Here is an 11,646-nt window from a genome sequence, read left to right as displayed (position 1 = left end):
TTTTTGCCCAAAAGTTTTGGGCATGACATGTTTCATATTCAAGATGGTGATTTAGGTCCATGCTATGTCTTAGCCAACATTGTTTTGGTCCACATATGATATTGTGGCGTGTGCACAGTTATATTTTTGTAATTGGGTAATATGTGTTGAGCTGACCTTGATGATATTGTTCCAAGCTTTATGTCATGTATAAATTAATATAATTAAATATGCCACGGATTTGTGTGTGTGGTGTGCGAATAATGTTAGACACAATGTGCCACTCAGAGGAGGGGTGAATCAGTGGTTCCGAAGTCCTTTACCCTTAAACTCCTAAGTATGTGAACCGGTTAACATCCTAATACTTAGTAGGACTGCTGATAAGATAAACCAAGACAATTCAATGCAAGAATACATAAGGGCATCACATAACACCAACATATAAAAGGAAAAATCAAGATGGGAAAAAGCTCGGTGAGAAATGCTGCTAGAGTCTACTGCTCCAATCCAACCTCACAATAAAACTCTGATTACAATGTTTAGGTCACCAGCTCAAGGAGAACCAACCCCTGATTTAGGGCACCAACCCATTCACCGAGCTCCAACTTAGTGGTCTATAATGATTGTATTCAATTCCAAAAGTAGTAGTCTTGTGACAAATGAATTTTGTAACTCTTCTGCAAATCTCTCTACCAGTTCTCCTCTCTCCAATTCTCAGTCGGTTCTCTGCTTACCTCTTAGCTACAACTCTATCTCCTGATGCAACTTACTATTTGTTGCACCTTCACCGGTTCAGTCTCTTCTTCTTCTTTGTCAGTTCAACTCTCTGTCGATTCTTCTCTCTGTCGGTTCTCTCTTTTCTCTATTGCACTGTTGCTTTCCATCAGTACTACACTCTGCCAATTCTTTGCTTGCCTTCTTTGCAATCTTCTGCAACTCTTCTCTATCAGTATGGTCACTTTCGGTTCACCCCTTTGTCAGACTCAATGGCTGACTACCGGTAGCCTCACTAATACCGGTTGAACCCTTCAACCAGATTCTCTCTTTCTCACACTCAGTCTCTCCTCCGATTGTATTTTTCACACTTGACTGATTTCTCCTCTCACATGCAGCAACACTCTCTCATTCAGCAACAACCTTCATTGATTTTGGCTTGCATATTTATAAACTAATTTTCCCACCAAAAACCAATTCAAACTTCAGGAGGTTAGGGTTTCTTCATTGTCTTCGAGGCAAACTAGATCCAATCCGATCTCATCAGATCTGATCTCCTTGATTGATGAACTACAACACATCAGTCAATCGCACCATTGTCATGCCTTCTAGAACATGCCTTCCTCATTTAGCATTCTTCTTTTAACCTGTTAGCAGATTTCTCGGTCAATCACCAAGAATGGTTTCATGGTTCCCTTCACCTGCCTCGATCTGGTCAAACGGTATTTGCTAGATCTCTATTGTCCGTCTGACCTCAAGCCACAAACCCTTGCAACACTTCCATGATTTTTGGGATCGACCATAAATGTAGACTCAATCAACAACTACCTCATTGGCCCACACTTCACCGACCACCACATGCATGACACATGTGTCCTACATGTCATCATCATCGACATGCACCTTAGCTCGGTCACCATGTCGGTCACCGACCAACACACAATATCAGTGCTTCATCTACCAGTTTACTAACCCTATCGGTTATACCCTAACCGATCTACCATTACCTTGCACTTGGCTTCTCTTCCGATGGAGCACCTTTATCGGTTGCCAATCATATCAATCCACCATATTCTCATCTTCATCAAGAAGGAGCACATCACTTAGCCTCTTTTCTCTTTTACCGGTTCTCATACCTACCGATAGGCACCCTTGATGACACCATGTCATCAACCTTCAATTGTTTACATTTGAGGAATCTTCATACCAATTGCACTCTCTATCTATAGCTGCCCAACTTTTCCTTCTTCATCATCAGACCAGATATCATCTCAATCGGTTTGTCAAGGTGACAAACCCATCACACTTCAACTGTCCCGGTACCTCATTATACCTTCTTTGTCGGTCTAGTGCATATCTTTGATTTCATGCACTTGATGCATCCTTTTGTTTTACCTATAGATCCGGTGTGAGCCTTCAATCACTTTCCTTTAACTTAGTTGTCTTCTCTCCAAAAACTAAGATGCATTTCATGCATAATAGGAGATAAGCTCTACTTACTGGTGGGAGTGGATCCTTGTCATCTGCATTATGTAATGCACCAATGTTGCTTCCCTGTTTGAGAAATACATCTACAAATAGGCACATATGATCCGGTTGGGGCACATTCACTGTCAGTCATCTCTTCAAATGGTGACTGCATCTTTATTCGGTGGGAGTCTTGATGTTTGACATCCGCACAACATATATGTGACCTGTACATGCTTCTCCTCCAGTGTTGATGTAATTCTTGATAACATTCTGCCTCTTCATCACAATCAACTGACCAACATCTTGCTCTCTTGCAGATATCTTCATTTACCGGTTGTTATATCATACCGGTCTCCTGTCCATATCTTCCACACAAGTCAAACACTAACTTGTGTACTGGTGACTCCAATGGTCATTATACTGAATAACATTCTCTCCCTACCGGTGATAGACTATACCGGTAACCTACTAGACTAGTTGACATCAATGATTGCGCATCAACAATATTCCCATATTGGTTGTCCTTCTATACCGGTTGACATCAATGACAACACAATGCCAACAAATAATGTATTAATTATTCGGAAGCAGAGCAAAAGTGTGGAGAATTATGAAAGATGTTATGTGCTTAACTAGAACTGTAACCAAGTATAGAGGATGCTATTTCTCAGTTCATGATTTTCTAGAAGTGATCCAAATCCGTTTGCAAGGCAGTGAGCCTTCACAGGGTTGTAGCCCTTTGTTGTTTTTGAGCAGTGAGCTCTAGGCAGTGTGTCTGAATGTATGTATATTCCCCATTGTAATATTTCATATACTTCTAACAAGGTATCATCATATTGTGGGTAGGTTCGCACCGTGGTTTTTCCCTTGACCAAGTTTTCCACGTTAAAAATCTTGGTGTTATGTGTGTTCATGTTGTGTTGTTGATTTATGCTTTCACTATTAATTATAAGATATGAGATTAAAGTAAGTTTCTATAAAATTTGGTGACAATTGATTCACCCCCCTCCCTCTCAGTTGTCTTCCCTATTTTCATCAATTATGTCTTCTCTATTTTGTGTTGTGTGTATATTCTTCCTTTTCTACTCTGCTCTATTTCTATCCACACACTCTTCCTCTTACTATCTTTATTCTCTATTCTTTGTTTCACTCTATCTATCCTCGCTCTATTCTTACCTGTTTTTCTTCTCTTTCTTTTTCCTTTTAACCTTCCTGCTAGGAGTTGAATTGAATGCACATCATGGCATACAGGTCGATTAGATCCTTTGTCTATTCCATTCAGACAAATATATGCCATCATTAAATGCATCCTCTTACTAATATTTTGTGTTTAAATTACTATTCTTAGTAATCTTAGGTCTGATATCTCATTTTCAGATCTTCTCGAGCCTCACAAACGATCTTCTACTTGCTTTGTAGCTACAGGCTTTAAATGTATCCACCTTTTTAGCTTCAATAAAAATAATCAGATTGGATTGGACTGATAACCACTATTTTCAAAGTATCTACATGGTTCTTCTCTATCAACAGTTTGGACTCTTTTATTGACAGATGGAATTGGATTCGTCTCGTACAGGCTACGTCTTTGACTTCTCCTTCTTCTTCATCAGGTCTTCTTTAGGAAATGTTTACGTGGACCTCTTTTATGTTGACATCATCTTTTTCTTCTTCTATTGCTATATTGCCAATGGCTTGGCTACTCTTTTATGCAGGTTTGTGAAATAGCGACAAATTTTGACCTTTTCGCCATATTGCAAGCAACTCTTTGATGGTCAACCTGCAAAATTGTGAAAACTCTTTCTTTTCTCCCCACAGACTCTTTTGTCGCTATATCGCAGAAGACTTGGTCAACATATGAGTAGTGAAAACCCTTTTATTGCCATATCAAAGAAAACATGGAAATCAATTTTCTTTTGACTGCGATATTGTGATAATTCCCCCCCTTTTTTATCCTTATCTCTATGCAAACAACTTGGCTGAAATTGGGTCCATGTTTGTAGTGTTGCAATAACATTTTTTTTTCTCAACGCACTATCGCTGAGAACTTGGTAGTCATCAACTTTTTTGCCATATTGCAAATAGTCAGGTAGTCCATTGACCATTGACTGCGATATTGTGATAACTTTTTTCTTTTTCGCCATGTCGCGAGCGGCTTAGCCAAGCTAGGGTCCATACTAGAGAAATGGCGATAGCCTTTTTATCATAGTAAACATTCTTATTTTTCACGATATCGCTGTAGTCATGGCAGTAAATGCTACACTCGTGAAACTGTGAAAGCTTTTATGGTCACCTCTATTTCATGTCATGGTATCGCAGAAGGCATGGTGGTGAAATAACGATTACAACAAAACAATGACAGACTTGCCTTCCTTCACAAAGCGGTAAACACACCATTTTCGCCAACTCCATTCTTGTTAAGCTTGCTCAACTCTGCATTTGTGTTTTGCTCAACTCTACATCTGTGTATGTTGACGTCAATGGCAACTCAATGCCAACAATTCTATAGTTATATTTTGTTACCCTTTTTTTCCTTTATAAGATTCATTGTGATATTAATATCATTTGAGAGAAACTATATTTACAGATGCACCTTTATGATTAAATATGTTGCTTCTTTATACTTTCATTGTTATCTATTGGTAGATTTATATAGTGATTGTAATCATCCATTAAAATATCTTTCCTTCAATTTTGGAGAATTGCATTCCCCATAATTAATGTGCTTATATTATCAAATATTATATTTAGGACATCCTACTTTCCTATATTTCATATTTATATTTTATCACATTGCCTCACACACGTGGGTTTATTTATATTGATAGACAAGTTTTCATTATTATACCTTACATTGTTGTGCTTAAATGACCTAAACATAAACTATTATACCATATCAGTGCCCTACAAAGTTATGCCTTCCCTTCCATATTGTGTACCTCCATAACATAACTAGGTTGTAAGGATGTTATGCTAGGGATGTTATGAACCTTCTCCATATAATATCTACATGCAATGTAATATCATTATCACTACTAGGAACCTGTTTCCTTAACTCTATCATTGTGTGCTTATGCTCTTGGAGATAGATTGGTGGCATATGCTACTCTAATGTTGTACACACCCAGTACATAATATTTTTTTACTATTGAGCATCACATCATTGTTTCTATTTTCCAATGCTAGGGAAACATCATAGTACCATCTTTAGCCCATGAATTTAAACACACTTATAATTTGTGTAATCTTCATGCTTATTACATGATGTATTGACTTAGATCACTACTTTGCATCATTTCATGCTCAATATATATTTAATTTTCATGTACTATTTTCTTCACTCCTACAATTCCTTGTATCTTAAATATACGACTAGTTTTAGGATGTACAATATCATTAACACCTCATGCTAGGTTTTGTAAATAATTATAGGTGGATACAAAGACCAATATTTAGTAGATGACATACATTGAGCTCCATGTGCGCTATCACTTATCATCTACAAAATAAGGTTAATTATTACCACCTCTCACACAAGTGTAATCTCTCGACCTCATCTAATTAGTGATAGAGAGATATAGTTTCTATTTATTCTTACTTATTTATAGAATCTAATCATGGTATATTTTACCTCTATTTTGTAGGGTCCTAAAGAGAGTAGATGATAGATGGAAGAATTACGTAATGATATCTTCCAAGGTCCATTACTCTATATAGAACCCATTTTATATTTAAATATTTATCATAGAGGCATATTTATTAGAGCTACATATTCAATTGCACAAAGTGGATTCTAGAATTTACTTGCACCTCATTGTGAGGGAAAGATGTAATAGTAAAATTTACATCCATGTCATTGCTCATTTACTTTTGTTCCCATTTCAATGAAAGTGTCTTACTAGACTTACACATTAAAATATGACACAATTTTTTGTAATGTTAGGTCCCTTGATCGTGCCATTTACCTATCCACTTATAAACATTCTAATACACCTATCCTTACCTTATCTACATAGACACACACTGATATATTTCCCTTATCAATACATTCATTACAGCCACATGTATGCACAGTTTCCTAGATTTATTTCTTATCCACTATATTCTAGGCCCTATAGGTTTTAAAGGTGATTTACATGATCATGAGGTGTCCTTGTAGTTTAGGTCTTGAACATCTCAAATTCAAGTTTTAATTTAAAATTTTGGTTCTTTTATTTTTTTATTTCTTGCCATGAGCTAATGGTACAAAAAACATGTAATTTATTGCTATACCCTTATATTTATAGGAATTTAATGCACTCATTTACATATCTCTTGATCACTTGAATATTATTCACATATCATTTACATTTAAGGAAGAAAATACTTTCACTTCATTCTCTAAAATAAATCTACATCTACACATTAATTCTAAGAGAATTTATACAACTAAGATCTGTAGTCTTTAACAAACTATTTCAATTCATCAATTATAAAGCTATATACCTTTATCCATTTCATTTACTTTCTATACTTCTTATCATTTAATTCAAATTTACTTAACCCTCAATATACTCATTTATACTCATTGTTTGATTTAGATTAATTTAGACTTATTCATATACCTTTCATTAATTTACACAATTTATCCAGAAACACTTGCCAATATTAAAAGAACTTATTATTCTCTACACTTAATATATCTAAATCAATTATTACTTATTACTTTAATTTATCAAATAAACCTGAATATTTATATAAGATGATAATTTTCCCTTGCAAGTATCAAATTTTCAAATTTTCATAATAATAATTATAATAATAATACCATATTTGTTCAATTAAAAAGTACATTTCTGTAGTTGTACGTTACTTAATTGATTAATGAGCAATATTTATGTCAATTAACTCACCAACAAACCCTTCTTCAAAACTTTATGGAGGTTACGAGTTTCTCTCTCATACCACAGTTGATTTGCACAGAAGGCAGTTGGACGTACACCTCTGTAAATGGTTTAGATAATGCAATTACTTGCCCGCCAAGTCGAAAACAGGTATACATACTTTCGCATTGAATGCAAAGTTAAACTTCCTGTCATCTGTAAATTACTCACGCAATTTTTTTCCCTCCATATTATGTACAGGCTTTTCTCTCTCACCTATAAGAATACACGAACAGCAATTTTCTTTCAAAGAAAAAGTGATTTCTTTTAAATGAGCTTGCAGAGTTTGCGGATATAATGTTCACAATGAAGTTGCTCCTTATTGCAGCTGTTCTTCTTAATATTATGAATGCAGGTGTTTTTGGAGCAGATCCTGATCCTCTTGCAGACTACCCTAAAGGAGTTAAAAACTTTACTCTTCGTGATATTTTCACTAATGGGCATGTTACTATAGACTCAGGAGGAGTACGTGCTGCCACTTCGGGACCCAATGCCAAGTTTCCTGCAGCGAAGTAAGATTTTAACTTATCGTTATTAGCATTATTCTAATCTCTATATTGTTTTGCAGTTGCAGTGACAGAATATGGCATTGCAGATCACAGGGCCTGGAAATCGTGAGGTTCAAGATGGTTCCATGTGGGGTAAATTTACCACACACGCATCCACGAGCCACAGAAATGCTAACCCTTATCTCAGGAGGGCCTATTCAAGTTGGTTTTGTTGACACTGATGGTAAACCCTAATCCCGCTTGGCTTCATTCATCATCAACTTTTTGTTATTGCAGAATCATTAAAGGCCTGCAGTACTGTATTAGGTCAAGCTTTCATCGATATTCTGCACCCTGGAGATGTCACCATTTTTCCGAGGGGATTGATGCATTTTGAAATGAATGTGGGTTGCGAAGAAGCTCAATATATCTCTGCTCTCAACAGTCAAAATCCTGGTGTGCTGGTAAGATTCAAAGCATATATTTATACCTATTTGTTTATACCCATTTTGAAAAATGGGTATCATATTTAGTTTTTGTTGGATATTGCAGACAACCAGCGAGGCCATATTGAAGTTTCCATTGAGAACCGTGGCAACTGCCTTCAACATCACCACACAGCATGTGAAAGAATTACAGTCGACGATATATCCGTATGGGATTGGACTAAAGAGAACATCCAAAAGTGGTTGTGTTCCCGGAAAAGATGTCACTGTAGACTATTAGATTATATATTATTCTGTAACTGCTCACACAAATAAAGGGCATCTATTGTTTACGATGCTTGTTCTTACTGGATCTGAGAGTTTTTTGTCTAGCAAAAACAATCAGATTCGGAAGAGTGAATGGTGTGTAATGATTCTTATGAAGGCTTTTATGTTGCAAATCATTTTTTTATACTTCTTTTATTTAGAGTTGAGAAATGAGGGATCCATTTCAATCGAGATATTTCAGTCTCAACTCCATCTTGTATTCAGCAAGTTACACTTTGAAAACTGAACAAATTTTTTCTTTTAGGGTTTCATTTCAAACCCTGAAGTGTTACAATGTTTAATTTATATGTTGGCTGCGTTTTATCTTCCATTGTTTCAGAGGTTTTGGTTTAGCATCTAAATTTTTTATCTTCCATCTGGACAGTTTCTTACCAAAAGCCTTAAATTACATTTATGCATCTTTAATTGCTTTTTTGTTGTGTTATAAGAGCTCATTGATAGTAGTTTTTATTGGGATTGCAAAATACTGTCAACTTCTATTTAAATTGCAGACGGTGTTAAAACACCGGACAATGTCAGCTGTAGATTCAATCAATAGAGCTCCTCGTACAGCATCTACCTGCCTAAAGTATGTCAGAATTACAGCGTGTATCCAGCTATAACATTGATAGGTTGGGCAAGATAAGTTTAGAGAGTTTGACTAAATAAATAAAATGAAATATTGTAATAGGGGAATGAAATTACTTTTATGTGAACAAAATCTATGTAGATGATATTTTAAATTATTTATTTTATGTGAACAAAATCTGTGTAGGTGATTTAAAAAAATTAAGTTTGGATAGAAATCTGGTGTAAATGCATACGAATTAAATGAAATGAAAGGCGCAATGATATGATTTTAAAATAGATGATGTAAGAATATTGAAGTTTTGTAAAGATTAATGTATTTTTATAAAATTAATTGATTTTGTAAAAAAAATTATATTGGATTTTATTATTATTTGGTATAATGATATTGAATGATGAATTTGTTAGATTCTACATCATCTTAAGTACTAATAATATCTGATGATTGTATTGGATTATGTGTATCATTTTGCAAATTAATATTGTATGATGTTTGTTTTTGGTTTTATGAAGTCCCATTGAGTGTTATTGATTGCTGTTGTATGGTGTCTTGGGTTTTATATTTCTTCTAAAAGCTTTGCAGTTCATCCTTGAATGATATTTGTGAATGGTGTTTTTCACATGAATTTATATTATCTTGGATTAAATTGATAGATAATGTACCTAAAAACATGCTTTCCTTTTATCTTTTTGTGGGGATACAATTTAGGAAATTGTTCTTGTAAGAGTTGATTGGTTTTCCTTCGTCAAACTCCTTTAATGAGCAAGTTGATGGTGATAACGATTTTGAAGATAATACAAAAGCATATAGATGCCCTTATATTAGTTGTGGTTCTTTTTGTAACTGTGTTTTAATTCCTTTAGTTAGATATTGTGAGTGATATTTTTTTTTCTTTTAGAAATGAACATAAGATGATAAATAGAAAGTCGGAAGTTGGTAGGCATGACAAGAAAGAAGATCAATAAATATGTCATAATAAATTTTAAGAAATAGTGTTTTTTGGTCTATATAAGGTAGTATGAAATTATGGTAAAATGTAAATAATCATTAAGAGAAAGAAAAAATAAAATACAACATTAAATAATTGAACAATCAAAAGTGGGGAATTAAAAAAAATGCATGTGGAAAGACATTTTATGTGAGAAAAAATGAGAGCATAAGGTCTAAAGGTAAAACCTCTTTAAGAAACAAAGTGTAAATCACAATATACAAAATGTTGAATGAAAAGAAAAATATCATAAGTCAGAATATTGAAGGTGGAATAAAAATAGGAAAAATAAACTCCCTCATAATAGAGTGAAATAAGAAAACATGACAAACAAGGAATAAAAATGTACAAATATTAAATTGAAATAAATACTAAGATATGTACTACACTTTATATGATTTATTTTTTCCCTACATCAAAGACCTTTAGTTGGATATGTTAATAGTAATAGGGGAAGAGCACTTCTAGGTAGTAATGATGCACGCTGTTGAATCAATTATGCGCACAAAGGTCAAAAAGTGCACATTTCAAAGTGTCGCCTGATACCTAACTAAAGATGTTCTAGTAACCGTCAACTCAAAATCACTAGTACTTGTTGACAAATGTCCCAATAGTGGTGTGCAAATGATCCAATAGTGGTACACAAATGGGACAAATGTTCCAATAGTTGTGCACAAATGGGCCACTTAATTACAAAAAATGATCGGCTATTGATACAAAACAAATTTATTAATGGTGTTTTCACTATGACAGCTATTGGGGGGTCAACATGACAATAAGGTGATGGTTATTGAAACTATGTTATCTATTGGTACTCTTCCCCTAGTGAGCATATATCTTTTGTTTCTTTATAAATGTACACAAGGCAATAAATAGGAAGTAGCAAGACCGTAGGCATATGATAAGAATAAGAAAAGTAAACATAATTCATGATAAAGATAAAAAAAAGCATAGGGTTCATGGTTCATGTATGGTAGCATAAGATTATAGTAAAATGTAAAAGAAATAAACAAAAGTCAAAAGCAAACAAATAATTGAATAACTAAAATAGGGAATTAAACATTAAGTGTGAAAAAAACAATGTATGGAAATGAGAGCGTAGGTGTAAAATATTAGAATTATGAAGAAGTTTCACAAGGGAGACAACAAAGTTTGAGTCACAATATAAGTGGAATGAAAAAAAAATACCATTAATAAGAATATGAAAAAATGAAATAAGAATAGGAAAAACATAATAAAATCATAATTAAAATTTAAAATATTAAATAGAAATAAAACTTCATATATATAGACATAATTTACAAAATCCACTTCTATTTGGTGGCCCTCTTTCTAACAGGTTTCATCATTTTGTTTTTTTTGTTGTGCATTTTACTTTTCCAATCATATGTTTCGTGTACTATTTGTAAATACAACATTAATAGGTGAAACATTAAATATTTATTACTTTAACTACTTTTGTAATATCTTAGACAATTTCTCCAACGAAACAATTGTCTTTGGACTCCACATAATAGTCTTTTTGACAAGAAACACTAGTTTTTGCAATATTGATATTGAATGTTCTTTTTATAGAATAAATGATGAATATGATTAACTTGAGCTTTATGTATATATTTTTGCTTCTAATAAATTTTGATCTACCTAGTGTGACACCCTATTGTTTCTAGATTCCATAAGATTTAGTAGTTAAATAAATCTAAGGATTGATCATCATAGATTACATTAAGTTATTGCTGATAAATTT

At 33.9% G+C, this 11,646-nt stretch overlaps 1 protein-coding gene across 1 annotated transcript; it reads left to right on the top strand.

Annotated features, from left to right (window-relative positions):
• The first annotated feature begins 7,248 nt into the window (after nt 1-7,248).
• LOC131038717 (germin-like protein subfamily 1 member 7) lies at nt 7,249-8,651 on the top strand. Its single transcript, XM_057971241.2, has 4 exons — nt 7,249-7,594; nt 7,678-7,814; nt 7,898-8,034; nt 8,123-8,651. Exons 1-4 carry the CDS (start codon nt 7,380-7,382, stop codon nt 8,294-8,296), a joined length of 663 nt encoding a protein of 220 aa, XP_057827224.1. The 5' UTR covers nt 7,249-7,379; the 3' UTR covers nt 8,297-8,651.
• Nucleotides 8,652-11,646: the final 2,995 nt, after the last annotated feature.

Source organism: Cryptomeria japonica, chromosome 7, assembly GCF_030272615.1.
Source record: "Cryptomeria japonica chromosome 7, Sugi_1.0, whole genome shotgun sequence".
Classification (NCBI taxonomy): domain Eukaryota; kingdom Viridiplantae; phylum Streptophyta; class Pinopsida; order Cupressales; family Cupressaceae; genus Cryptomeria; species Cryptomeria japonica.
The sequence above is the reverse complement of the archived record's forward strand: the minus strand, read 5'-3'. Positions and strand labels throughout refer to the sequence as shown.

Coding starts and splice junctions, on each gene's coding strand:
- LOC131038717 (XM_057971241.2), top strand. CDS start 7,380: ATGTTCACAATGAAGTTGCTCCTTATTGCAGCTGTTCTTCTTAATATT. Junction 7,595..7,677: donor GCCAAGTTTCCTGCAGCGAA/GTAAGATTTTAA, acceptor ATGGCATTGCAG/ATCACAGGGCCTGGAAATCG. Junction 7,815..7,897: donor TGGTTTTGTTGACACTGATG/GTAAACCCTAAT, acceptor GTACTGTATTAG/GTCAAGCTTTCATCGATATT.